The sequence below is a fragment of the Lutra lutra genome, chromosome 7, assembly GCF_902655055.1.
Source record: "Lutra lutra chromosome 7, mLutLut1.2, whole genome shotgun sequence".
Classification (NCBI taxonomy): domain Eukaryota; kingdom Metazoa; phylum Chordata; class Mammalia; order Carnivora; family Mustelidae; genus Lutra; species Lutra lutra.
The window spans coordinates 145,106,102-145,133,956 of NC_062284.1; the positions used below are offsets into that span (position 1 = coordinate 145,106,102).

At 55.2% G+C, this 27,855-nt stretch overlaps 1 protein-coding gene and 1 non-coding gene across 2 annotated transcripts; both read right to left on the reverse strand.

The window, feature by feature from the left end:
- Nucleotides 1-11,708: 11,708 nt before the first annotated feature.
- Nucleotides 11,709-25,328, reverse strand: LOC125103666 (uncharacterized). Its single transcript, XM_047735361.1, is given in 14 exon segments — nucleotides 11,709-12,097; nucleotides 12,666-12,790; nucleotides 13,235-13,435; nucleotides 13,606-13,648; nucleotides 13,650-13,714; nucleotides 15,170-15,302; nucleotides 15,777-15,869; nucleotides 17,475-17,575; nucleotides 18,209-18,301; nucleotides 19,278-19,401; nucleotides 19,898-20,459; nucleotides 24,062-24,124; nucleotides 24,127-24,347; nucleotides 24,638-25,328. Coding segments are annotated over 13 exon segments (1,950 nt in total). The 5' UTR covers nucleotides 24,197-24,347; nucleotides 24,638-25,328; the 3' UTR covers nucleotides 11,709-11,820.
- On the reverse strand, nucleotides 24,618-24,724 carry LOC125105792 (U6 spliceosomal RNA). Its single transcript, XR_007129054.1, has one exon. It is a non-coding gene; the product is annotated as a U6 spliceosomal RNA (small nuclear RNA).
- Nucleotides 25,329-27,855: the final 2,527 nt, after the last annotated feature.

Consider the following 27,855-nt stretch of genomic DNA (forward strand, 5'->3'; position numbering starts at 1 on the left):
CACTGCCTGGCCTCTGCCCAAACCCCACCCACCCAGGGTCCCTCAGTCGGTCCCTGGCTTTCCCCCCTAACAAGGAGAGGCCCAGAAGCTGATCGGGTCCCTGCAAGAAAGCTCCCAGGAAGTGGAGGGATTGGTTGGCCATTCCGGATCCATTTGTGAGGCTAGAACCAGGCTGACCTTGCTCAAGGTCAGGCTTGTCTGGGCAGGGCACTTGAAGCCTGTCCACCCCCATCCCTGCAGGAAGGACCCCAAACCCAAGGGCAGAAGAAGGGGGCCTGCCAGGGAGCTTCACACTGAGGCTCTAGTCTCTGGAGTCCCCTCCCCTGGGACACCTGGTCCCTGCCTCCATCTGAACCCCCACCCCGGGCCCCCTCTCCTCGTGGGAGCCTCTCAAATGTGGATCATGATCTGTCACTGGCTTTGTCCCTTGATAAAGTCTTCTCAGCGGGACCTGAGGGAAGGCTTTTCTGGGGCCAGGGCCCCTCCCCTTTTGTGACCCCAACCCAGAGGGGCAGGGAGCAGGCAGGAGGAGGGTAGGGACAAGTGGGGACAGCATTCAAAGGCAGGTCTGCCAGCGACCAGAGGCTCCAGAGAGAGCCCCTGAGACCAGGGGGCATCCCTGCCAAAATGCCAGAGAAGGAGGGGCAAGAGGAACCCCCCATCATGGGCAGGGTCTCCCTCCAGCCCCTCCAGGGACCAGGCTGGCCCCCATTTCCAGGCGTGGGCCCCTGCAGGGCCGAACCCCCAGGGAAAGAACACCACCCATGTGCAGGATCACACTGTCCCAGACACTGTAGCTGAACCCCGAAATACTGGGGTCACACCGCAGGAAACAGCCCAGTTAGAAAGTCACGTGTCCACAGAGAGAGCCCTGCTGCTGGGGTGTGATGGGACAGGGACTGCTGGCTCCTCGGACCCGGAGGGAGGGGAAGCCCAGAGCAGCAGCCCCCCAGGGAGAGCCCCCAGTGCCTCCCCCACCCCGTAGCCCACCAGAGTGGAGCAGGGCGGCTCGTTCTCACCCCGCGTGACCATCCTCCAGGAGGCTCATGCATCCTCAGCCACAGAAATCCCCGGGGAATCGGCTCAGGCCCAAGTGGACAGAAGCCACTGGTTCCAGACCCGCCCGGGGGACTCTCACGTGTGGCCAGAATGGAGGTCCACTGGGGTCCCAACAGCATGGAGGGCAAGCAGTGGGCTGGGGTCTCCCCACAGCCCGGCCGGTAGGTCACCTCGGCGAGGACACTTTCACGATGAGGGGAATGACGGGCGCTGGAAAGTCAGGTCAGCTCACCTGCTCGGCAGGTTCCAGGTGGAGGAAAGGCCCAGGAGGTTCCAGTTAAAGCTCATCGGGCTCCCAGCCCCCACAGCAAGGGCGGGCTGCCAGGGAGGGCTCGCTCCTCCCCTGAGAGGGCTCCGTGCTCTCCCCGAGGCCCGAGGCGGCCCGGTGCTGCCTCGGGATCGGCTCCCACAGATGCAGGTGCCCCGCTTCCCGGCGCACTCAGTGTGGGGGCTCTGGTCCCCCGCAGGCTGGGGACCCTGGCTCTGTCCTGGCAAACCTTGTCCTGATGGTGGGAGAGAGCAGACGTCTCCGCCGAACCAAAGGGCGCCGGGAGACACCAGAATCCCTCCCTCCTTCCGGGACAACAGATCCTAACCAAAGGCTCCCTTGCTCCTCTGGTCTGCGTCCAGGTATGTGTCGGAAATGACCTTGGTAAGGGACCCTGTGTTTCACTTGGGACAGATGGTTTCCCCTCAGAAGCCGCTCCCGGCTGGGGGCGATCTGGAGCTTTGGTGCATTGGATTTGCCTGGAAAGCCTGGAAATGAGACTCGGCCCCCTCCCCCTGTGGTTTTGGGGTCTGTGGACGCGCCCCAAGTCGGCGGGGGTCATCTACAGTGTACTTGCAGAACTGAGTTCACTGTCCTTGATGGTGTGAGTCCTCTGACGTCATTTGACGGATTCTGCATCTAGTGGTTTCCAAGGAACGTTTTGCTGTGGCCGCAGCTGAGAAGAACCGCTTCCTGTTAGGAATGGCTGCCTTGGCCAAATCCCTGATTGGAGCCACCCAGGCCCCAGACAGGGGACTCCGCTGACTCCTTTGGGGCTGCCGATGCCCTGAATGTGCCAGACCGTCCTTGACCTTTGTCTCCTCTTGGCGGAGATCGAGGGCACGTCTCTCTGCGCTCTTCTCTTCCTCGTGGGCAGAGCGCAGGAAGGACACGTCAGTGTCCTGTGCCTGGCAGGACGATGGCTAAGTGAGGACTGGGTGGGGGCGCGGAGGCTGGGGATGAGGAGGGCTTGTTTGCCAGCCGTTGGCTCCGGAAGCAGAGCCGGGTGGATTGTTGGGTGTGAGGGGGCAGCTGAGCCCAGGGAGGGAAGGCAGGGCTGGTGGGCATTTTCAGCCCGAGAAGCCCAGGCGCTGCTGTGTCTTTGCCGTCACTTCCCTGTTGCCAGCAGCGCGCACTCAGCAGATCTCGCTGTCAGGGGGTCGCTGCCCCTCGGCGGTGCCACAGGCGACCAGGGTCAAAGCAGATGTCCAAGCCAGATCAGGGTCAGACCCTTGCCCCTGACGGCATCCGGGATGGGCTCTTTCTACACGGACCTGTCTGCGAGCACGTGTGAGTGAAATTCTGAAGTGTATCGTACTTGTAGAACTAGACCCAGATCGTGGGTGGGCAGCCGCGAACATGTGCACGGCGTGAGCCTCCCCGAGTCGCTACCCCAGAAGCCCCCGTCGTCTCCCCTCCCCTGTCGTCCCCACAGGGAAGCAGCTCGGTTTCTTCACAGCAGACTGTCACCTGTCGCTGGCCGTCGTCCACAGGGACGCCTACAGCATGACCCTCCGTGCTGGGTTGTCCCAGAATGTGCTGCGGAGCGGGTGTGGCTCCTTCCTTCTGTTTGCCGGATCATGTTCCCGTGTGCGAGAGTGGCCGACTTCTGTCCACCGCGCTGGGGCTGGCTGTTAGGTTGTCCGGCGTGAGCGCCGCTGAGCGTTCTTGGCCATGGCTTGGTGGACGCACGCTGCCTTCTGTGTCCTGTCCTAGGAGTAGGTGCACAGGGAAAACTAACCGTAAGACCTAATGCTGTTGGACCCCACCAAGTAACTTAACTGCATCTCAGAGCAAAGATCAAGAATATTTACAGAATATAAAAATACCTAGGAATGGGATGCCTGGGTGGCTCAGTTGGTTAAGCCTCAGTTTCAGCTCAGGTCATGATCCCGGGGTCCTGGGATCAAGTCCCGCATCGGGCTCCTTGCTTGGTGGGGAGCCTGCTTCTCTCTTTCCCTCTGCCTGCTTCTGCCCTCTGTCTCTGACAAATAAATAAATAAAATCTTTAAAAAATATATCCATGGCCAAAAAATGTAAATTTCATATCATCTGATTTCCCAGTATCTAGCAATCAACAAATAAGAAAATGGAACCCATTAGGATAAGAACAGACAACCTGTTAAAACAGAACAATGAATGACGCGGATGGAAGAGGAGAAAAGGACATACTCACATAAGGGGAAATGGTCTAAACTCCCCCATGAAATAGCAGAAGTTGTTAGATTTAGTAAAAATTAAAAAAAAATTTTTTTTAAAGATCCAGCTGTACGCTCCCTGTAAGAAACCCGCTTTAATTATGAAGACAAAATAGCTTAACAGTAACCTCTTCGATATCAGCCACAGCAACTTCTTTCAAGATATGTCTCCAAAGGCAAAGGAAACAAAAGCGAAGATGAACTTTTGGGACTTCATTAAGATCAAAAGCTTCTGCACAGCAAAGGAAACAGTCAACAAAACAAAGAGGGAACCCACGGAATGGGAGAAGATAATTGCAAATGACAGTACAGACACAAGGTTGATATCCAGGATCTATAAAGAACTCCTCAAACTCAACACACACAAAACAGACAATCATATAAAAAAATGGGCAGAAGATATGAACAGACACTTCTCCAATGAAGACATACAAATGGCTATCAGACACATGAAAAAATGTTCATCATCACTAGCCATCAGGGAGATTCAAATTAAAACCACATTGAGATACCACCTTACACCAGTTAGAATGGCCAAAATTAGCAAGACAGGAAACAACGTGTGTTGGAGGGGATGTGGAGAAAGGGGAACCCTCTTACACTGTTGGTGGGAATGCACGTTGGTACAGCCACTTTGGAGAACAGTGTGGAGATTCCTCAAGAAATTAAAAATAGAGCTTCCCTAGGACCCTGCCATTGCACTACCAGGTATTTACCCCAAAGATACAGATGTAGTGAAAAGAAGGGCCATCTGTACCCCAATATTTATAGCAGCAATGGCCACGGTCGCCAAACTGGAAAGAACCAAGATGCCCTTCAACGGACGAATGGATAAGGAAGATGTGGTCCATATACACTATGGAGTATTATGCCTCCATCAGAAAGGATGAATACCCAAATTTTGTAGCAACATGGACGGGACTGGAAGAGATTATGCTGAGTGAAATGAGTCAAGCAGAGAGAGTCAATTATCATATGGTTTCACTAATTTGTGGAGCATAACAAATAGCATGGAGGACATGGGGAGATGGAGAGGAGAAGGGAGTTGAGGGAAATTGGAAGGGGAGGTGAACCATGAGAGACTATGGACTCTGAAAAACAATCTGAGGGTTTTGAAGGGGCGGGGTGTGGGAGGTTGGGGGAACCAGGTGGTGGGTATTGCACGGATTGCAGGAGCACTGGGTGCGGTGCAAAAACGATGAATACTGTTACGCTGAAAATAAATTTAAAATTTTTAAAAAATATATACTGTAAGGAAAAGGGGTCATAGCAGTCATCTATCACCATCAACCTTTTTTTCTTTAAATCAGTTTATTGATGTGTTGACATACAATAGATTCCATATATTTAGAGTGTACTATTTAGTAAGTGTTAATAACTGTATACAACCATAAAACCATCACCAAAATAAAAATAATAAACATTTCCATTACCTTCAAAAAAAAAAAAAAAGGAAAAAAGAAAATGATTGAGGGATTCATATATTTCTGTTTAATTGCTTTTGGCAATGTAAGCCCCTATCTTTTGTGTTCTTCAAAATGTGATCCTTTTTAAAATACCCATTTCCTTATACTTTTATATTTGCATGTTTAATGGCCTTATATGGTATGTGTAAGCTGATCTAAAAGAATCAGTTATAAAGCTTGATAATCATATACAACTGTATATGATTGAAGCCTGATTCTGGTTGTTGGCAAATAGTTTTGTTTGTGGCTGATTTCGCCTAAAGCTTTACACCAGAAAAAAAGGTAACAGAAGAAATTCATGGAAGAGAGAATAAAATTTGAGTCGATCCTTTTGTGCCATTAAAAAAAAAGGGGGGGGGCACCTGGGTGGCTCAGTGGGTTAAGCCTCTGCCTTTGGCTCAGGTCATGATCCCAGGGTCCTGGGATCGAACCCCACATCGAGCTCTCTGCTCAGCGGGGAGCCTGCTTCCCCCTCTCTCTGCCTGCCTCTCTGCCTACTTGTGATCTCTCTCTCTCTCTCTCTCTCTCTGTCAAATAAATAAATAAATAAAATCTTAAAAAAAAGAAAAAAAAAGTAAGAGGATGGAGGGCACCTGGGTGGCTCAGTTGGTTAAGCAACTGCGTTCGGCTCAGGTCATGATCATGGAGTCCTGGGTTCGAGTCCCACATCAGGCTCCCTACTCAGCAGGGAGCTGCTTCTCCTGCTGACCTCTCTCCTCTCATGCTCTCTCTCTCTCTCTCAAATAAATAAATAAGATCTTTAAAAAAAAAAAAAGCAAGAGGATGGAAAAAATGTCATGTCCAATCAAAGAAAAATTATGTGGCTCTAATAACATCAGATAAAATAGATTTCAGAGAAAGGATTATTATTTTTAAGATTTTCTTCATTTCAGAGAGAGAGCTCAAGGGTGGTGGGGAGGGGCAGAGGGAAAAGAATTCCTCAGTCTCCCGACTGAGCATGGAGCCCCACACCACACAGGCCGGATCTAAGACCATGAACTGAGCTGAAATCGAGAGTCAGACACTTAACCCATAGCACCACCCAGGCACCCCCAGAGGAAGGATTATTATCAGAGATAAAAAAGAGCAAAGAGGTCCATTCATCAAGAGACCATAACAAACATAAATGTTGATGCATCTGTAAGAGCTTCAGGAAACATGACACCAAATGGAGCGCCAGACAGAACTAGACCAACGCCCACTCGCTCACGTCTACCCTTCTTATCCCCATCCCCTCCATCCGCTCCCCTGCAAGTTTCCAGCAGCAATCGCTTGCCCCTTCTCAGCCCTACAGCAGATCTCAGCCAGGTGCCCTTTGGTGAAGAACCAAGCCCCAGCCACCCTCACCCCCCAGACAGAGACTGTATTCCCCTGCTCCTCTGTCTTCAGTGTTTATCAGCTGGGACCCCCTGAGGCCTGGCAAGGACAGAGCTGGAGAGAGACGGGTGACATCTCGCAAGACACCTGCCTCGGGGGAAGGCTCTGCAGACTCTCAGGGGAAGGGGGAGCCTTGCTCCTGCTGGCTCAGAGGGCTCGCAGGAATGTGGTCTCGAAGATTGAAGATTCTCAGTCTCGTCCCTCCCAACATCGCCATCCGTGTCTGAAAGCCGCTCTGCTCCTGTCAGAGCCCCGTCTTGGCTAGAGGAAGCCTGTCACATTTTCAGCTCTGCCACCCATGAGATCAGATCGTAGCCTGACATCCAGCACCCATTCAAAGTACTGCTGAGCGCTGAGTGGGTGCTGAGTGGGTGCCCCCATCGGCAGCCAGGGTCATCCCGTCAGAGCCCTTGCATTTGAATGTGGAACGTTCCAGGGAAACCAGGCTGCTCACCAGCAGACTCTCCTTGACATTTTGTTGAGGGCAGCCTTGGGAGTGGGAGAAGCCTCCCCCCACCTGGGGGATCTGCCCCCACCCCACCTCACCAGCCCTCATGCCTTCAGACCAACAACCTGGGCCAGAACCAGGCACACCCAAGTGGGGACACACAGTCTCTGCTCCCAGGGGACTAGGTTATATGGGGAAGGAGCTGCCATGTCTGGGAAGTATTGCCCACCCCCAGGGACTAGGGGGAGCCAGCTTGGAAGGGACCCTGGGGCAGAGTGTCCAGAGGGTAAGAGGCATTCATTGACATGGGAGCACATTCTCGTGATGCCATGGGACCAGTGTCCTGGTGAGGGCGCCCAGGATTGGTCCTAAAGCATTTCTGGAAGCTTGGCCACCCCAGTGGGCTGCTGTGAACGAGACAGAGAGCCAGGAACGCAGTTGGCATCACACAGGAGGCTCAGGGAAGGGAAACTGTTAGAACGGGGTTTTTTCGTGATGCTGAGGAACCCATCGTCTGGTGACTCTGTTCCCCAAGAGGCCCCAAAGGCCCCTCGCCAGTCCCGGTGCTAGAAGTCAGCCTTGGCCCCCCCATTTTCAAGCTTGTGTCTTACTTCTCGGGCACCATTGGTAATGCTCAGCCGTCCATGTCGGGGACACAGTGTGACTGGGAGCTGGGCTTCGCGGGCTGTCTGCCGTCTGCCGGCCCTGCTGGGTCTCGCTCGTGGCCACTCTGTCCTTGCACGCTTGCTCATTTTTGCATGGAGCTCAGTGTCCTTTGGAAACTATCTGTAGGAGTAATTTGACATCCAGAATGAAGGCACTTCCCTTAGGAGAGGATCAGTGTTTGCAACTGCCCAGCCTCCATCCGGGATGGCTTTAAATGAAATGTATGGCTCGAGTTTTTTCTTTTGTTTTGTTTTTAGATTGCTTCCTTATACAATGTGATTGGGATGGAGAATCCACATCTGGGGACCCTCCCCACCCAGCCTCATGCCCAGAGCTCTCTCCCTGTGGTCCAGCCCTGGGGTGGAAGATGGGGCTGGTCCCTGGGCTGTCCCTGGGGCTCTGCAGCCCACAGGCGTCGGCTCTGATCCCTGTCAGCCATGGTCCTCCCTCCTGGGTCAGAAACCACCCCAGGGACACAGTCAGAACAAACGGTGCTTGTGGGGTGTCAGAGAGGAAGAGAAGGGGCTGAGACCCACCGGGATAGAAGCTCAGGAAGGAGATGGCCTGGCCATTCTCTCCAGCAGGTGCGGCACACGGAGGGAAGGCCAGAGGACAGAGAGAAGGAGGGAACAGACGAACAAGCCACTTCTTTCTACAAATATGAGGCATGTGAGGCCCTCCCTTTGGACTCCAGGCCAGAAAGTGTGTCAGCCCTAAGGAAGGACCAGGCTGTGGACGAGGTGTGTGGGGCCCAAGCTGGGGGGCGATCAGGGCCACAGGCTGAACCACTCCCAAGAAACAGAGACCACACGGGCAGCACTGTTTGATTCCCTGTAATAAAACTGGGTCTTAAAAACAAAATCTGAACACAAAAAGACTCTTACACCTGGAAATTTAGATTTGAAAACTCTTCAGCATCTCCAGGGACAAAGGAAATACAGACACAAACTGGCCATCTACTACACCATACAGCGGAGTTCCGGGCCCAGGCCTCGGGGAGAGGCTACTGGGCACGGGAACCCTTCCACAAGGTCCGGGCCACAGCCCGTCTTAAACACAGACGTACAGGAGCTATTCTTTTATTCCCCAGAAAGGAGAATGATGTCCAGGAGGACAAAAGGAAGGAAAAGGACAAACGACTTGACCATTTCGGACAGCTGTGAAATGGAGGCCTGTTCTCTGCGGCCAGTTCCTGCAGCCCGGAAGCAGTAGCAAGTGTCCGTCCCCCCAGGGCGGCGTGGGCGACCAAGGTGACTCCGGGAAGACTGTCCCTCTGTTCTTGGCTCTTCTGACACCAACCAAGAGGGCTTCCCCACCCAGTAAGTCTCCAGCGGTATAGACAGCCACAGGATGTGTTGGCCTTTAATTCCAACGCTACATCTGACGGTAGCTGGGCTGCAGGAATCCTGGGGCTCAGGGCTGGGTCCTCCGGGGGGCTGCTGGCTGGAACAGCGGCACAGGGCCTCCCACAGGGCTGGACCTGCCTTATTTCTTGGTGGCTGGGTTTCTGGGATAAATGCCCCAGGGACTCCTCCTGATAGAAGAGTCCAGACTTGACAGTATTGGCTTCCTCCTGGAAATCAGGCCGTCATGTGTGAAGTAGGCACCCAGAACCTTCACCCTGGGTGGATATCACAGCCACCCAATTCCACAGCCCAAGGCTCCCTCCCTGAAGCTAGAGCTCGCCTCCACCTCTGTCCAGGGTGGTCAGGGCACTGCCAGACCCCGTGGGGACAAAGACAAACATGGGTGGTCTTCTGCCATCAGGACACTTGCCAATGAGCAGACGAGACAGATCTTGGCTGAAGGGAGACTGTGATGTGCACTTCAGGGGAGAAAGTGAGCATCAGACTTGGGAGTCTAGGAGCCACATCTTGAAAGAGGAGAATTTCTACAGATGGGAAGGGACCCCAGGGACGTGGAACAGGACGTGCAAAGATGTGGAAATAATCTATTTGAACTGTATGAATTTGTCATTTTTACTGGGGGGAAACATGCTCAAACTTCAATAATTTCAGATGAGCCAACCTCCAGCAGGCATGTGGGCAGAGGAAGAGCCCAGTGCAGCCAGACCAGTGGTTCTCAAAATATGTTCCATGGAACCCTAGGGTCCTGAGATCCTTCAGGGGACCTGTGAGGTCAAAACTCTTTCCATTATACTAAAGCATTGTTTACCCTTCTCACGGCACAGACATTTGTACCCATGGCCCAAAAGTCACAGTGGATAAAGCTGCTGGAACCTTGGCCCGTGCCAAGGCAGGGACAGCAAATTCTAGTACCCCTCACCATCATGTACTCACAGGGAAAAAAATCCAGTTTCACTTTAAAAGGTGCTGATAGGGGCACCCGGGTGCCTCAGTAGTTAGGCGTCTGCCTTCGGCTTGGGTCGTGATCCCAGGGTCCTGGGATCAAGTCCCACATCAGGCTCCCTACTCAGCGGGAAGCCTGATTCTCCCTTTCCCACTCCCCCTGCTTGTGTTTCCTCTCTTCTTGTCTCTTTCTATCAAATAAATAAAATCTTAAAAAAAAAAAAAACAAAAATAAAATTTGTCTTATTTTTTAAAATAATAAAATGTGTTGATAAAAGGATTAAAAGAGTTACTTTTATTAAATCTCAACCCTGAGTACACAAATGTTTAATACTCAACCCTGAGTACACAAATGTTTAATAATCTCCATGAAGAAATGCACAGTTCACCACTAGCCCTTCTACTGCCCTGAGCCTTCTACTGAAAGGCAGTGGCTGCCCTGAGCAAAAGTACACGTGCAACCCACTGTTTGAGTTACAAGCTGAACTAGCCACTTAGTTGACACAACACCGTTTGGGTTTTTTGTTGTTTTCTTTGTTTTTTTTTTAAGATTTTATTTATTTATTTGACAGAGATCACAAGTAGGCAGAGAGGCAGGCAGAGAGAGAAAGGGAAACAGGCTCCCTGCTGAGCAGGGAGCCTGATGTGGGGCTCAATCCCAGGACCCTGAGACCATGACCTGAGCTGAAGGCAGAAGTTGAACCCACTGAGCCACCCAGGTGCCCCTGGGTTGGGTTTTTTTTTTTTAAGATTTTATTTATTTGAGAGAGAGAGAGAGAGCATGAGCAGGGGCAGGTGTAGAGAGAGAATCAGACTCCCCACTGAGCAGGTAGCTGGACACGGGGCTCAATCCCAGGGCCCCAGGATCATGACCTGAGCCAAAGGCAGATGCTTCACCCACTGAGCCACCCCAGGTGCCCTTGGAAAACCACTTTTACTTGAAAGAATGACCAATGGACAAACTATTCAGTTGTTGACGGCATTTTCTTGAGAATGGAGGATGTGGGCTGGCTGCTTCAGAGTAAACAACAGACAGTATTTGTTGCCAATGATAAAAATTTGAGACCTCAAAGCAAAAATCAAGATTCTGGAAAACTTGTGTCTTCCACTGTGAGCCTGGGATTCCCAACCACTCCAAACTGTTCTGATGAAACTGATGGCAGCATCCACAATGGTGCTTTTTGGATAAGGTATGATAAAACATGCCAACACCTGGATCCGTGTTACTCTGTAGACTGGTGTTTGCCAGGTGAAAAACACTTGATGTCACGAATTCACATACAAGTAGAAGAGCCATTCAAAGTGCAACACGGGCCACAACGGATTTTACTACAACAGAGAATGCAAAGTTCATAAAACTCATCCAGCTGCTTTCAGAATCCATGTCCTAATCTTTAATCAACTACCACCTGTCCAGTTTGGGTCTGGTATCAAAGAAGAATAACAAATATCTAAAAGAGGCATGACAGTACCCTCCCCTTCCCCAACAGGAACTAGTTTATGAATGGCTGGACCTTCCCCACAGGCTTCAGCCAGAGTCTGTCACAACAGATTGAACGCAGCAGTAGACACGAGGATCTACCTGTCTCCTACCAAGCCAGACAAAGCCATTTGCAAACGTATGAAACAATGACACCCATATTAAGTTCGTTATTATTTCAGCAAATAGTTAAATTTTTTCTCTTAAAAATCATTATTTGTCATGTTAACATGTTATGGGTTTATTATTATTTTAAAATTAATTAATATTTCTAAATTAGTGTTTTTTAAAGTTTTTTTCAAGATTTTATTTATTTATTTGACAGACAGAGATCACAAGTAGGCAGAGAGGCAGGCAGAGAGAGGAGGAAGCAGGCTCCCTGACGAGCAGAGAGCCCAATGTGGGGCTCGATCCCAGGACCCTGGGATCATGACCTGAGGTGAAGGCAGATTCTTAACCCACTGAGCCACCCAGGCACCCATCTCGGTTTTAATTTCTAATGTGATACATATAATCACATAACCCACGGTTCTTTAGTTTAGTAATTGTTCAGAGTAAAGGGGTCCTGAGACGAAAATATCTGAGAACTGCTGGCCTAGGCCACAAGGTGAGGCTGTGTCTACTGAAAACAAGTAGATTGTGCTCTGGCTGCCCCTTGACCCGGCTCCCCACCCTGCCCGGGGCTGGACCCTCTCCTGCCACCTCCCCTGGAGCCTTGCAGCCTGGGTCACCTTGTCTGAGCTGGGGATAGCAGCAGCAGCAGGACCTTCTCTTGACCTTGATCTCCTCCTCCAAGTCCATAGAGCTGTGTGGCTGGTCCTGTGTGCTGTGAGTGGGGAGACAGCCTCTGTGCACCTGTGAGCTCCTGGTCTGTGCACCCGTGAGTGTGCACAAATGAAGTCTGGAGCACTGTCTTCCAGGACAACTGGGACACTAGCAGATTCTCCAAGACCCCACCCACCCTTCCTTCTGGGGGCCCCTAGGCAGCCTAGCATGGAGCCCTGGGAATTCTGAGAACAAGACAGGACAGAAACACTCTGAGGGTCCTGCCCAGTGAAGCCTGGGAGTGGGGGGCAGCAGGGAGACCAACCTCCCTAAGACCCCCAGGTGGGTGACAGTCATGCCCTGCCTGCAGCGTTTTGTTGGGAACTCTGGGCAAGTCCTTGCCCAGACCCTTGCCCTCTGGCCTCAGTTTCCCTATCTGGGAATGAGGGGTCACTGAGCTGTGAGACTCCAGTCTAAGGTTTGCAGTGCCTGGCAGAGACTGACCCTCCGTACCTAGGGACTTGTGCCTTTGGCGTGGCCTTGCCCCGCCTGGGCCCCGGCAGTACCCCACCTTCGCAGGCTTCCCCTCCCCCTCTCTACCCACCCCCGCCCCTTATTCTCCCTCATACCTCACATAACCTGGGAATCTGTCCCGGAAGGAGGCCAGCCAGTCATCCACGGTCTCCCTGCTCTTGTTCTCAGTGGACTGGAAGATCTCCATGATGGGCTCCTGTGGGTTGGCCAAGCTGAGGTCCTGCAGGGAGCAGAGCTGGGTGAGCCCAGGCCCTGTGTTCCCAGCCTCCTCTCTTAGGAGGACCCACCCCCCTCATCCCTGTGCAGGCCCACACCCTGGGTCTACCCCCTCAGGCCCAGGGCCAGCACGGCTGGTCAGGGTTCTCTGGTCCCGCTGACGTTACCTCCTGAGCTCCCCAGAGGCTTTCTTGGGCCGGGGGACGGGGGGGGGGGGCTGCCTTCCCCTAGCTTGCCACCTCCCTGCCCCCCATCTCTCAGCCTTTGCAGTGAAAGCAGGCGGCCCCAGCCTCAAGTGTGGGATTCAAGGCCCAGTGCTGGTGGGCCTGAGCGTGGTTTGGGTGAGGAGAGCACACCCAGCCCAGGCAGGGGGCCAGGAGAGACAAGATCTGGAGAGGGAGAGCAAAGCCCCACAGCCCCTGGCCCACCTGAGGGGCCCGCGGCTCACCCGGTGCTTCGTGAAGATGTTGTGCAGAGCCCTGGTGTCTGTCTGCACCTGATCCTGCAGGCCCTCCCACTTCCTGGGCTCCAGTGTCCTGAGGTAGGTGGCCAGGGCGCAGACATACTCCCCAAAGACCACCATGTGCAAACGTCGCATGGTTCTCTGCTCCCCCAAAAGAACAAAGAGATGGAGAGGCCTGAGGGAAAGCTGTCCCAGGACCTGGTCTGGCTGGTGCTCGTGGATGCGGCTGGCGGGCTGCCAAACAAATGCCTCTCGCCCGGGCCCAGCAGGGGCCTGTCCCCACCACCATTCGGATGGAAACCCTAACTGGTTTCTTGGCAAGTCAGTGCCCCCTGCCCCACAAGTTGGCCTCCTACCTCGTACGTGGCAGTGGAGTGCACGGTGGGGCAGCCCTCCAGGCCACAGGAACTGCAGAGCTCCAACCAGACCCTTCTTCTTCTGCCCGAAGTGGCCCCTCAGCAGACTCTGAGGACAGGAGGGTCTGACGTCACGGAGGCCCGAGGCGCCCGGCTGGCTCCGCTCTCTCACACCCTTGCCTAGTCTCTCCAGCCTTACGGGCCCTGCCTCTCCTCACTGGGCGCACAGTCCCGGACCAGAAGGGCCCACACGGAGGGAGCCAGTGGCTCATCCACTGTCCCAAAACTCCGTCCACCCTCCCCCCGCCAACTCCCGGGAGCGGCCCAGATTCCAAGTGCAGCTCTTGACTTGAGCTCCTCCTTGGTGCCCTCCCAAGTCCTCCCAGGTCTCTCCCCTTGGTCCCCACAGGACCAAGGCCTCACACGGGACCTCAATGATACTTCTGCCTCCAGATTAGCCTTCTGAGACATGGGACAAGGACCTGCTTGGTTCTCAGTGGACACCAGAGGGGATGGGCAGAGGGGGCAATGCCAACCCACTCGGTGTTTAACCAGGGGACCCTAGAAGTCCCCTGGCATCCCTGCCCACCAGTACCCTTCCACAGCCTCGTCCACCTCATCTACAAAACAGGGTACCAAGGCCAATCCATGAGCTGTGGCTGCCTGGAGCTCTGTGTAGAGAAGGACCCCGTGGCTCCAAATGGACCAGAGCAGAACAGAATGCTGGGATTGATTAGTAAGGTCTGCCATGGCCCAGGGTGAGGCAAGGCAGCATGTCAGCATTCCTGGGAGGGCATGACCTCTCTGGGTCCTCCCAGGCACTCAAATCTCTGTGAAAAATCCAATGGCAGATGTCTCAGGAGCTGGTGGCACAGTGGAAAATGGATCACTGCACAGAGCTGCAGGAATGGAGACCTGCCCGCTACCACCTCCTATTTTCCACCCAGGAAGCCCCATGAGGACAGGGCCCTGAACCTCCAGTTTGAATGAGAAATGCCCTCCCGTGATTTCCACATCCTAGGAGACCACCTTGCCCTCTCAAGATGTCATCTCTGGGGCCAGCCCCTGGGTATCCTCGGGGACTGCATTCTCTGGGGTATGTGGCAGCCACAGCTCAGGGGAGACAAAGATGGGCAGGCAGAGGCTCTGGGACATAGTGAAGGGACTCCACCTGCCCTGGGTGCAGAACCAGATCAGGAGAGAGGGAGAAGGTGTTAGGCCTCAGCTGACCTGGCAGGAGAGCGGTTTCACAGGTGGAGAAAAGAAGAGGGGACAAAGGAAGTTGCCCTCAGGGAGGAGGGAACCAGGCCTCAGAAGGGGCAGAGAGCCCAAGCCCTGGGTGTCCCAGCCCTCCCTCAGGCCACTCAGGAAGCTGGCCCTGACCTTCTGCTCCAATGGCATGGGGAAGGCAAGAGGCCTGACCAGCACCTTGCCCTGTCACCCCAGCAAAGGCTCTGCTGGGCTGGGCGCAAGTCCAGGGAGACACAGGCAGGAGCCTCCTGCCTAGGTTCTCTGGGAGCAGCAAAGATCCCTCAGGGGAGCAGGGGACAGAGGGTGGCATCACCTGGCACAAGGCTCTGACTCTAGGCAGGAGGTGATCCCGGCTGTGGTCCTCAATGTCATGGATGGTCCCTTGCACATAGGGGCCCAGGTCCACCAGCGGATCGCGTTTCTGGGTCAGCTCCTGCCACGTTTCCCTGGTGGGGCAACCAGTGGGGTCCATGGGGCCTGGCTCAGAGCCTGCCACAGCCCCAGGCTGCACATCACCCACACCGGTGCCCCTCTCCGCACTCGTGGACGCCCCCTCATTTCTGCTGCTGTTGCTGTCTGCCCCATCCACTGTTTTCTCTGACCATATTGACAGACTGTTGTATCTACGTGGCTTAAATGTGGGAGACTCCTTTGCCAGAGGCAACCAGGGCCACTGACAGCTGGCGTTCCCACCCACACGGGTGTGTAAGCCCGCTTCTCACAGGTGGTCCACGCAGACCCGCCGCCTGGCCGGCCTGCTCCCACTGGCGCCGCCCACGCCCAGCCACACCCGGCCACGCCCACCAGCCCCGCCCACACCCGCTCTCCGCCCTCCAACACACCCACTGACGACGCCCACACCGGCCACACCCCGACACGCCCACTAGCCCCGCCCACACGCGGGCCGCACCCGCACGCACCGGAGGATGCCGCAGTTTGCCAGCACGTGCACCTCTGGGAAGGCCCCAGCGACCGCGTTCTGCTGGATGAAGCCGACAGCCTTCTTCTGGTAGCTGCAGTGGCGAATGGAGAGGAGTCCCTGCCCCCAGCCCGGCCCCAAGGACTTGCTCCCTCCCCATTTCACTGCTGCCTCCCTAGCAGAATCACACATGTGGGTGACCACACCCCAGCTGTCAGACCCTGCAGCCAGATGCTTCCTAAGGACCTTTTCATTTAGTGCTCTCGGTGACCGTTAGTGGTAGATGCTTCCAGAACAAGACGGGAGTGGTTCTTCCCTGTGGATGTGGGAACTGCCACGAATGCTGTATTTGAGAGCTGCACCCGCCCCCACCCCCGCAGTAAAGGAAGGGGAAGGAGGGGAGGCAGTGCTCCTGGAGCCAGGCTGGCCCCTCCACCCAGAGAGTCGGAGTGAGGCCTGGGGGTGCTGAGCTCTCAGGAAGGGGAGGCTGGCACCCCCAGGCCTGGGCTGGGCCACTGAAGCTCCCTTACAACAGAGAACAGGGAGAGGATCAGGGACCGCACACTCCTCCCCAAAGACAGGAAAGAAAGGGCACCCTCACTTGTCTGAGTCCCAAGAACACAGATCAACCTGGCCACCTGGCCACATTTTCTTAAACATTTAAAACCTGGCTGGATTTACTGAAAAATCCAGGTTTGGTCTCTCTTAAGTAACCTGCTTCATGTCTGCCTGTAAAGGAGCCCATCGTAGGTGAACACAGCTTCTCTGAAGGCCCCAGAGAGAGGCGCCTCGAGATGTGGTCTACACAGTGCTCCGTCTGAGACGGGGAGCCCACAGCCCCAGCCCGGCAGGAAAGAGGCATGGTTCCCACCCAAACCCTGAGGCCAGGGCAGAGCCGGGTGTGTGGTGCAGGGGTCTGATGGTGAAAAGCAGAGGAAACAGGGAGGCTGGTCATCTACTGGGTCCCTGGCCAGGATCCGTAACCGAGATAATATTTGAATGAAATATTTTTTAAAAATCAAAATCAGTCCAAAGCATCCATCATGAGCAAACCACCAAATTTTAAATAAGGTCAGAATTCAACCCTGTACATTCATGACTCCCCTCCTGGGCTTCCCCCTAATCCTAGTCCTGCTGCCCAATATGGGAGCCACAACCCAGTGTGGTGTTTAAAGGTCAACTAATGGGCGCCTGGGTGGCTCAGTGGGTTAAGCCTCTGCCTTCGGCTCGGGTCATGATCTCAGGGTCCTGGGATCGAGGCCCGCATCGGGCTCTCTGCTCAGCGGGGAGCCTGCTTTCTCCTCTCTCTCTCTATGCCTGCCTCTCTGCATACTTGTGATCTCTCTCTCTGTTTCAAATAGATAAATAAAATCTTTAAAAAAAAATAATAAAGGTCAACTAATTAAAATTAAATAAAATTTAACCGTGGTGTCTCCATGGAACTAGCTCGACGGCCACACGAGGCCAGAGCCCCTGTGTCAGACAATGCCGCCATGGGACATTTCTAGAGCCACGGCGGGAAGTGAAGCCAGCCAGACTGGGAGCACCCAAAGCTGATGCTTGAACGTTCCCCTGCTTTGGGAACTGGCCAAGCACCTGGCATTCAGTGGTCGGAGGCTGGGGCAGCACTCGAACTGGGGTTCTGTGGACCCAGCCTCCCATGCCTTCTTCTCTGAGCAAAGACCACCTTTTCACTTACCTTTTCAGAAAGTCTGAAAAATTTTCCAGAACCATCCCTTGCACCTGGCTACTGATAGGTAGTCCCATGGGGTGTACTGCATTCATGCTTTCTTCCAGCAGCTGTCAGTCAAAGCAAGTGGGTTCTCAGGGGGACCCAGGAACCTGTCACACAGCCAGTGGACCCCAGGAGACTGTGTCCCCCCTCAACGTGACTGACACTGTTCTTGCAGGAAGGGCTGGCATGCACAGGCCGCCCCAACACCTGTGCCACTCTGCAGGTGGCACAGCAGACTCCTCCCACTGGGCCCTCACTACCACTTCCACCCCCCATCTTGCCAGGCCTCTCTTCCTTGAACCCTCCACCATGTCCCTCCCTTCACCACCACCACACACGCTGGTGGCCTCTCCTGCTCCTGGGCCGAACATCCTTTACCCCAGTAGGGCTCTACCCTCTCCCTAAGGCGTCCCCAGATAGCGATCCCAGTGCAGGTCCTACCTGAGGCCCAAGCAAGACCGTGAGTTGAGACATTCCGGGAAGGGATGTCCTCCCCAGAAGATATGCCCTGCAGCCCTGCCCTGGGGCCCCTCAGACTCTGATGCTTCAATGCCCGGAGCCCGCCCTCCACCGTGCCGCCCATCCTTGCTGCACAAGTGCCCCACCACCTGTCAGTCATCCCCCTCACCAGGCCAGGTGCTCAGGAAGGGGCCAACGACCCCGTGTGGCAGGCTGGGAGGGTGCAGACAGGTGCGTACCTGGAAAATGTCGAGAAACGTTGGGTGGGAACACTGGACCCACTTTTTCAGATCATAGAACAGGACTCTGTCTAGATGCTTTCTCAACTCTTCCTGCCCAGAAAACAGTAAAAGCAACTTCTGTCCCCACCCCTGTTCCTCTCTGGGGCACACCAGATCCAGTCCCCAGCTGAGGACGGGGGAGAGGGTGAGAACTGGAGCCAGCCCAGGGACCGTCGGCCAGCGGCCTGAAATCCACCCAACCCCGAGGGACCCAGTTCCGAGTAAACCTCCGCTTTCACAGCCTCCAGCCCTCCAACACACAGCACATCCCTTGACAGATGGGGTGTGGGAGAACAGGGAATGCTAAGACCTGTCTTCCTTCATTCAGCCCAGACTGCAACTCCACAGTTTTGGGGGGAACCACAAAGGACAGGGGGCCTCAAAACCCAGGGGGTTCAAGGAGACAGAGCCCTGAGTTCGCAGCCAAGGAAAAGGCCAGACACATATACCAGTTACTGAAAAGTTCCAGCTAAATCGATACCGATTCTTTATGGCACCATCGTAAAGCTTTGTCTCTCAGTCCATGAGCTAAGAAAGGCAAAGGGTTTCCCTGTATCCTGAACATCTCTTCCACCGGTCCCCAGGACTCATGACACGTCTGTGCCAAGACCAGGAACACTGGTATAGGAGATCACGTTGGTTAAAAGCGATCACAGCTGGAGAGTGCGCTGTCCCCTCCAGTCCTCCTTGCACCTGCCATGGATTCACCACATGCACCCACCTTGGGGCGGCCGGCTTTCCACCCGGGGCTCACCAGCCCTGCTCTGGAGCTGCTGGTATGGAAGAAGCCAGACAGTCCTCACTGGTCAAGGCAGAGACCTCCAGTCAGGCGCTCTCCCTAGGGGCCCGCTAGACGATGCTCCCCCCACCTCGGAGCCACAGCCACTGTTACTTCCCACGTGACGGTGCTCAACCGACACTCCCGCAGCCCCCAACCCAGGGCTACCCTGGCCCAGACTCTGCCTGCTGGGCCCCAGATGCGGGACGAGGAGGCCTCTGGGTGACAGATGCTGCTGGACTCATTTACCTGGATCAGCCCTACCAGCATCTGCTGCATTTGGGACATCCAAGTAACAAACATCAGGGGGTCCAGGAGATGCCCAGCCACGGGCTCCCAGGAGGTCCGGCGCCCTTTTGCAAGTGTCTCCCTGCTGGGTTAGAAGGAGCCATGAGGGACCAAGAGCTGAGCCAGGTTGGCGGAGGGGCGGCGGCGTGGAGAACAGCTCCGTGCTAAGGGCAGGGCACCCCAGGCCGGGCCTCGCCCCCTCCCCGGCCTGTGCTTCCCGCCCCCCAGCCCTGCACAAGCCCCGTGACTGGAGAGGGCAGCCGGGGTTGAGAAGTGGGAGGGAGAGGCTCTGTTGCTGTCGACAAGTCGGTGGTCTCACACACACACACACATGCAAACACACCCCACCAACGTGCTAAACACCCATACGTACACCACGCAACAGACACACACACATGCACGAACACAGGCCTGTGCACGCTGTCCCCAAGGCCAGCTGTGTCCGCCCTTCTCCGACCACCTTCTCCGAGCCCATCCCCGAGGCTCCTCTGAAGGCTCTCCGTGGACCACAGCTCTGGCCCGAGGGCCTCCCCCAGAGCAGTGGCCTCTCTAGCACCCCAAGATCCCCCAAGAGGACTCACCCAGGCTGCTCGAACAAGTTGGTCTTGCCCCAGGTGTACAGGACCAGACAGCTTTTCAAGTCTGCGCCGCAGGACTGAGTGAGCTCGGAGAGGCGGCCGAGGAGAACCTCGTGGAAGTATGTCCTGTAGACCTCCCAGAGGCAGGTCCCCAACCGGCTCGCCTGCGGGGACCCCAGGCCCTGTCTCACTGCCTTGTCTAGCTTCTCCAGGTACAGGTCCAGCTGGTCCTTGGGGCCCAGGGTGGGCACTCGGATCTCAGCATCATTTCTCAGTAACTTATTCAGCTGACCGGCCCAGGTGGCCACTCCGCCGTCCTGGGGGGCACTGGCCTTCCGCCTTTCATGCTGGTCCTGTGTCCACTTCACAGTGGCCAGCACCGCCTGGAGCTTCTGCTCCAGCCCCTGGCTGGGCCCAGTGCCGTCCAGAGCCTACTGGACAACCTGCCACATGCTCCGGGCCACAGCCTCATACTGGGGGCTGCAGTCCTGCCCTTCCTCCTCCAACGTGGAGATGGTCTGGCAGGCCTCCCGGAACTGCCCATCCTGGACCAACTCCAGGAAGCCTGGAAGAAAGAGAGCAAAAGAACGGCTCAGCAGGGTGCCTGGAAGACCTGTGGATCCGGGAGGGGAGGGGTGCCCTGGAGTCGGGTGGGGGTGGGCTGAGCTGTATGGAACCCACCCATCCAGGAACCAGCAAGAAGACCTGGAGGAGGTTTCGAGAGCCTTTGGGAAAGAAGCGCCTCGTGGCCAGTCAGGGTCAGAAGGCCACAGGCTTATTACAATGATTGCAGAAGACCTGTGGGCTTCCAGTATCGCCTCTGGAGCAGAAAAACCTAACACCCGCAGTTTCTTCCCGAGAGCCTGTAAGCTCCCAAGGCCCTGCGTGGTCCATGCCTTCCTCAGCTGTGGGCCTGCTAACCCAGCACGGGGACAGCAAAAGCACTTTCCCCACCAGAGGCCAGAGAGGGGGGTCCAGCTGACTTAGTGGAAAATGTTCTAGCAAGGGGTTCTCAGAAGGAATGCACATCAGGACCACAACCCAGACTGGAATGTGCATTTCTTTCTTTCTTTTTTCTTTTTTTTTGAGATTTTATTTATTCATTTGAGAAAGATATAGAGACAGAGAGGGAGAGAGAGTGAGTACAAGCAGGGGGAGAGGCAGAGGGAAAGGGAGAAGCAGACTCCCTGCTGAGCCCCCACAAGGGGCTCCATCCCAGGACCTGGAGATCATGACCTGAGCCAGAGGCAGACACTTAAACCCTCTGAGCCACCCAGGTGCCCTGGAATGTGCATTTCTGACAGGTGCCCAGGAGGTGTTAATGGTGCTGGTCCTGGGCCTCCTGCTGTGCCCAGAGGGAGAGACAGGAAGGGAAGGATTCTGCTTTGGATCCCAGAGGAACTCCACCACGACTCTCCAGCCTGTAGCTGCAGGAGGCTGGTCCAGTGAGACGCAACACCAAAGGAGGAATTGGTGGGCAGGGTTGACCAAAGCATTTGAACACTTAGACACCAATTCTTCTGGACTTTAACTTGAAAGGGCATTTTTGAGCTTTAACTTCTCCTGGAAATTTCAAAGTGAGAGGGCAGTTATATTCCAAGTTGCGGCTCAGAGTGCCTTTCTGTTGTCAAGGGCAAGATGTTCTCCCCTTTCCTATTTCTCCTTTCTGACAGCTGGTATGTACATGTGAGGCCAGGACTGGGGCAGCCATTCTGGGCCATGAGACAGGAACCCCATGTGGAGGATAATGAAGGAATACAATGGAGAGGTCTGGGTCTCTGAGCCCTGAGAAGCACCGAACCACCCACTCAAATCTTCCATGAGAGAAGCAAATTTTATCTTGCTTTATCTCAAGTCCCTTGTTCATTGGGTCTCTCAGTGAAAACATCTGAACTTATAATAATACAAAGACTTGAGGAGGAGTGGAGTATGGGATGGAAATTTTTTTTTTAAGATTTTATTTATTTGACAGAAAGAGAGAGATCACAAGTAGGTGGAGAGGCAGACAGAGAGAGAGAGAGAGAGAGGAGGAAGCAGGCTCCCCACTGAGCAGAAAACCCGATACGGGGCTCGATCCTAGGACCCCGGGGATCATGACCTGAGCCGAAGGCAGAGGCTTTAACCCACTGAGCCACCCAGGTGCCCCTGGAAATTATTTTGAATCAAAACAGGACAGCCTTCCACGCATGTAATTATTTTGAGTCCCTATCCCATCTCATAGACAGCTCCTTGCTGCTAGTAATTAATTAGCTTGACTCAACACTAGGAACTGTAAGTGCGGCAACCTCTGTGGTTTCATCTAGAGGGCTGCTCGGACATCCTTCCCTTTCCTTCCAGAGCCGCACCGTCCAACACGGCAGCCCCAAGCCCCACGTGGTTACTGAGCCCTTGAAATGTGCAAACTTAGCTGTTGTCAGTGTAGACCACACAGCAGAATTCAAAGACTTAGTGGGGGCAGGGCAGGGGAGAGAACAATGTTAAATATCTTGATTCTAATACTGATGGAAAGTTGAAACATGCTGAAATACTATGTTAGCTATATTGGGCTAAATAAAGTATATTACTGAAATTAATTTCACCTGTCTCTTATATTTTTAGTGTGACTCCTGAAAACTGCTCCTGCGCGATTTCCCCAGGACAGCACTCACTCCTCTAGAACCTGCTTGCTCCCTCCCTCCAACATGGGGCCCCTGTTTATCCTGCACCAACCTGGCTGTTTTCTGGGTGGGAGGCCGTCATCCCCCTACCCAAAAACAGAAGAGCTGATCTTACAAAGCCCTGAGACCTCCCAGGCTTTGTGCAAACGTGGCTGCATTGGTACCGTTTCATTAGCAAGGATACTGGGGGGCATGGTCAGGCAGGCAAAGGCAGACGTGGGGGTGGGGGCCGCTGTTGTGTCCACCCGTGTCCCAGGCAGGCCCGTTGAGCCGAGCACAGCTTGGCTGCTCCCGGCCACCAGCCCATCTCCTGGCATCACAGGCTAGCAACACAAGGGGCCGGCAACAGCTGGCCAGAGAACGAAAGTGAAATGCCCCTGAACAGTGACCATCCTGGTAAGGTTGCCCCGATGTCACCAGGCACAGGGCAAGCGAGGATGGGGGGGACCCTCAAAGATGCCATCGCCTGTGAACCAACTGGTAAACACTTGTCCCCTCTTGAATGACGATGCCTGGTGCCAGAGACGGAAAGGAGCTGGTGACATCTTACAGCCCCATGACCCCACGCTCCCAGGGCCATTCTGCAACTTCCCCCCGGCCTCAGGGAAAAGCTGAAACGTTTGCCCCTCAGAAAAATATTCCCCAGATTGTCAAGGTCCCAGCTCCTCCCACAAACCCACAGCGGACCAGAGCTTTCATAAGCAGCCCAGCCCCAGCCCTGCCGTTGCACTCAGGGTCATTCAGCGAGCTTCTCTGGGCACAGACCCACACTGGGTCACGGGGACACAAACACGGCTCAGATACAGACGCCCCGCACACAGCTCCAACCCCACCCCGGACCCCTCTTCACTCACTCCTGTAGCCCTAGCCTGGGGTTCAAGCCGGAGCCCGCTCTGCCAGCCCGCATCGGAACCGTGACCTTCTCAGTGGCTGCGGGTCCCCAGGCAAAGAGCCCCACCACCCTCAACCTTGGTTTCGTCAGCTTTGCCACCGGGAGGTGCTTCTCACAGGTGTGGTGACTACGGGCCTCTTCACTGGGCTTCAGTCCTTCTCCTGCTCCCCGCACACCGAGTCAGAGCTCCCTGGGCTCAGCCACCCGCACCCACGGCCCGCTGCATGGTGAGTGGAGGGGCCAGCGAGCAGCCCCGCTCACCATGGGGGTCCAGGCGTACTTCTTGCTGTGCCTGGTCCCCTCCAGGCGCCCAGAGTGACATCTGCAAGGCTGGCACGTACAGTAAATACTGCACGAAACGAAAAACACGTGAGCAAAAACATGAAGGAACAGGACAAAGGCTCCAGATATAAAGGTGAGACCCAGGGACACCTGGGAGGCCCAGTCGCTCGAACGTCTGCCTTCGGCTCTTATCGGGATCCTAGGGTCCTGGGGTCAGCGGGAAGCCTGCTTCTCCCTCTGCCTGCCCTCCCCCCGCCCCGCTGTACTCTCTCTCTTGCTCACTCTATCTCTCAAATAAATAATCTTTAAAAGAAATACATAAGGCAAGACGCCTACCTTTGGAAGTTTCTGTCAGATGAAAAACATTTTGGGGTCCTTTATTAATGAGCAATCGTCCCGAAAACCCTGTGATCCACTGCGCCAGCTTTGAAGGACGGCCCTTGCGCTGTTGCCTCCGGTTCCCCCGGGCATCACTGGGCAGGATTTGTTGGAGCTCGCTGTCTGCTTTTTCTTCTTCCAGCCTGGGTTTCTTCTTGCCCCAGAGGCCCTTTCTTTTCAGCCAGTCCATCTCTCTGCCTTTGTGCCCGACTGCAGCCAGCCTGAGAGACGCCCTCCCACCCGCCTGCAACCGAACAAAAGAAATAAATAGGAGGAAGCTGGAAACTGCCAGAGAAACTTCCTCTGCATCTACAAAAACAGGTGTTGGGCGCCTGGGTGGTTCAGTGGGTTAAGCCTCTGCCTTCAGCTCAGGTCATGGTCCCAGGGTCCTGGGATCGAGCCCCACATCAGGTTCTCTGCTCAGTGAGGAGCCTGCTTCTCCCTCTCCCTCTGTCTGCTCCTCCCCCTGCTCGTGTGCTTTCCCCCAAATAAGTAAATAAATCTTTTTTTTTTTTTTAATGTTGAATGATTCACGAATTTGTGTGTCGTGGTCATGCAGGGGCCATGCCCATCTTCTCTGTATCCTTCCACTTTTGGTGTATGTGCTGCTGAAATGAGAACGCTCTTTTTACTTACGGTAAAACACACCCGCTCCCCAGCCGCAGTGACCTAACGGTGCCCACTCTGGGCTCTGAACTGACAGGCCAGCCCTGCCTTCCACATCCAACATGGAAACTCGGCTCTACCTCCCCCAGATGACAGTTGTCAGCCGCTAGCCAGGGAGCCCCTAGGACACACTGGGGGTCTCCTACCTGGACCCCACACAGCCCATAGGAGTGTCCTGCTGCTTCTGTAACAAATTACTGTACGCAGAGAGGCCCAACCGCACAAGCTTCCTGTGCTTCCGCTATGGAGTCAGAGTTCTGGCCGGGGTCTCTCTGGGCTGTGTCCCCCCTCCGTTTCCTGTGTTCCCCCCTTCCAGATGCTGCCTGCCCTCGTGGCTCACGGAGCCTTTCCTCCAGGCTGCAGACCCAGCAACTCCCGGCTCACATCTGCTCTCGGCTCTGCCTCAGTCTCCCCCTGCGAAGGACCCCGTGATGGCCGCACGCCCCCCGGCCTCCCAGGCTGGGTCCCTCTGTGAGGTGCTCCACCAGCAGCCTCGTTTCCGTCGGCATCCGTCGCTCCCCTTTGTGGTGGAACCAGGCGTGTGCGCGGGCGTCTTGGGGTTGCTGTTCTGTCTGCCACACACCCCCTTAGCGGCAACCTCCCCCCTCTCCCAGCTTCACTGCATGACTTCCGGCAGCGCTGGACGTCTCCACGCTCCAGCGGCCGAGGGTGGGCCACCAAAATGGCCTGTGGATTATTTTAAATGAAAGCTATTTGGGAAGGTCCCTCAGACCCTCCTCTGTGCCCCGAAAGCAGAAAGTAAGTCCTCCCCATGAAAGGCGCCCTGTCAGTAAAGAAAAAGACAGTCTCATCACCAGAGATAGGAAAGTCAGAGCCAACGAGGCCATATAAACAGCTGTTGACTTTTCACTAATCTCCTACTTGGGTCCAAAACCCTTTGTTTTTTTCCTCCTGTGGATCTGTCTCCGGTCACTTTAATTCTCCTTCCGGCTGGGTGGAGAGGAGTGTGTGCTCCCCTACAGCACTGGTCCCTCCAAATCCCCACCCCACCAAGGCAGCGGGATCCGGTCTTTCCTCGAAGGGATCACACAGCACAGGCCCGTGGGCCTTGTCATGAGGGCCCATTCGGCGCGCGAGAACAGTCCTCTGTTTCTGGAACAGCAGCCTAAGGACTGCCCTGGCTTATCCGCCTTTCCCTGTGGTCAGTACTTCCTGCTCACAGAGACAGAAACACGCATGTACCCACACTGCACGACGGGACACGGTGACAGAACACACGGAGTTCTCAGGGGTCTGGACACCGCCATACACGCATACCACAATATCCCCCCGTGTGTGCAAAATAGGGCTTCTGTCCCGAGGGGGGCGCTTGTCCTGGACAACCTCCTTCACTCCCTGACAGCGACACAGGGCAGGCCCTAACTGACAGGTGCCGCGGGACAAGGCGATGCCTGGGACTCTGGAGCTAGAAGGTGCTGGAACCCGGGTTTAGCCTGTGGAGCAGCTACTCCTAGAAACGCTGGGGGCGAGGGATGCTCCCAGAGGATCCTTTTTTCCTGATCCAAAGACCTTTGGGCTGTGAATGTATCCAGAATCCAGAACCAGAAAGATGCTCCCACAGCCTAAAGGGAAGTCCGTACACATGTGCTTGCCCAGGCCACACCCCCGGGTGTGGGCGGTCACATGCATTCAGATGAAAGGGGTCAACCTTCGGGGGCCTTGGCGAGGCTGTGGGGACAAAGGGGTGACCGGCATGGACAGGAGGGGGAACCAAGAACAAAACCACCCCCTCAGCTGGGCTTGGGACCAGCAGAGGAGCCACCACCCCCATCACTAGATGCCTCGCTCCTGTAAACTGATAAACTCCAGACTTGGGAAACTCTTGGGGCCAGAAGGTGGGTCTGCCAGGCCGGAGTGAAACTGTCTCCGGGAATCCCCGAAGGTCCCATTCTGTTCAGGAAGGAAAGAGTTTTACTTTCAGTTTTGCTTACCATTTTTCTGTTGTTTCTCGGAAACCACTGAGAAGTTCTCATTTATTTTGTTCAGAACAATCTTAGTGGATGAGCTCATGTGAGACACAAACACCTGCTCCCTGTGGGTTCTCCAGGCCCTTACAGGACACCCCAGGGCCTGCACAGCCCACAGCCACCGCCTGCAAGGACGTCCTGCCCTCCCTCCCCTCTGGTTCCAGGGGCTGCCTGGCTGGCTCCTCATGCCCTGACGGCACTGGAGGGACCCCCAGGCTCCCCTCAATGCCCCCTCCCCTCCACGCTGCTGGGCACACCCCTGGAGGGGTCCCAGGAAAGCCCCACCTGAGCCAGCTGCTTACACGTTCCCACAGAACAAGTGAGCTCAAGACGGAGACTCTCCCCATGACTCTGAGGGTCCCCCCCAAACCCTCCAGGCCAGTTCTCTCCCTTGGCACCTAAACCCCAAAGCTTTCCTACTAGGTTCACCAGACAGATTGGATCAAAGCACCGTCACCCCCTTTTTCTCGCTTCGGATGGGTGGGACTGGGAACCCTGCCGTGCATCCCCATGGTTCCTGTGTGCCAGAAAGTGGTCCCCTCGGCACTGGGGGAGGGGGGCATGTGCCAGGTCCATCAAGGTTTTAAACGTGCCCTCAGACCACAATCCTACCATGAAAACTTCTGACGTCCCGGCAGAAAGATGCAGATTCGCTGCACTAAGAAGACCTTAGTGTCTTCATGGAAAGCTGAAGCCACCTATAGGCTGACGAGACTCCTCGCTGAGAGGGGACAGAGCCAAGGGCAGCGCTCACGGCTTCTAGAGAGCACCCCTGCTCTCTGCTCAGGGCCCACCTTCCTTGCTGTGGAAGCTGGCAAGACCACATCCCTGGCTGGGCATCCCCTCTCTTCTTCTGACCACACCTGGGAAAGCTGCCCACCCTTAAGGACTCGCGTGATGCCTCTGGGACACTTGCGGTCACATCTGCACAGTCCCTTTCTCCACATCCCATAGTCGCATGTCCCAGGGGGTTGGGGCGGGAACATCTTTACACCCTTCCTGTGACTCTGCCAACCATGACAGTATGCCCTGCAGACTGCTCATGGCCACCCCTCTTGTCCTCCTCACTCCCTCCTCTGGCGGCATCCTTGATCCCTC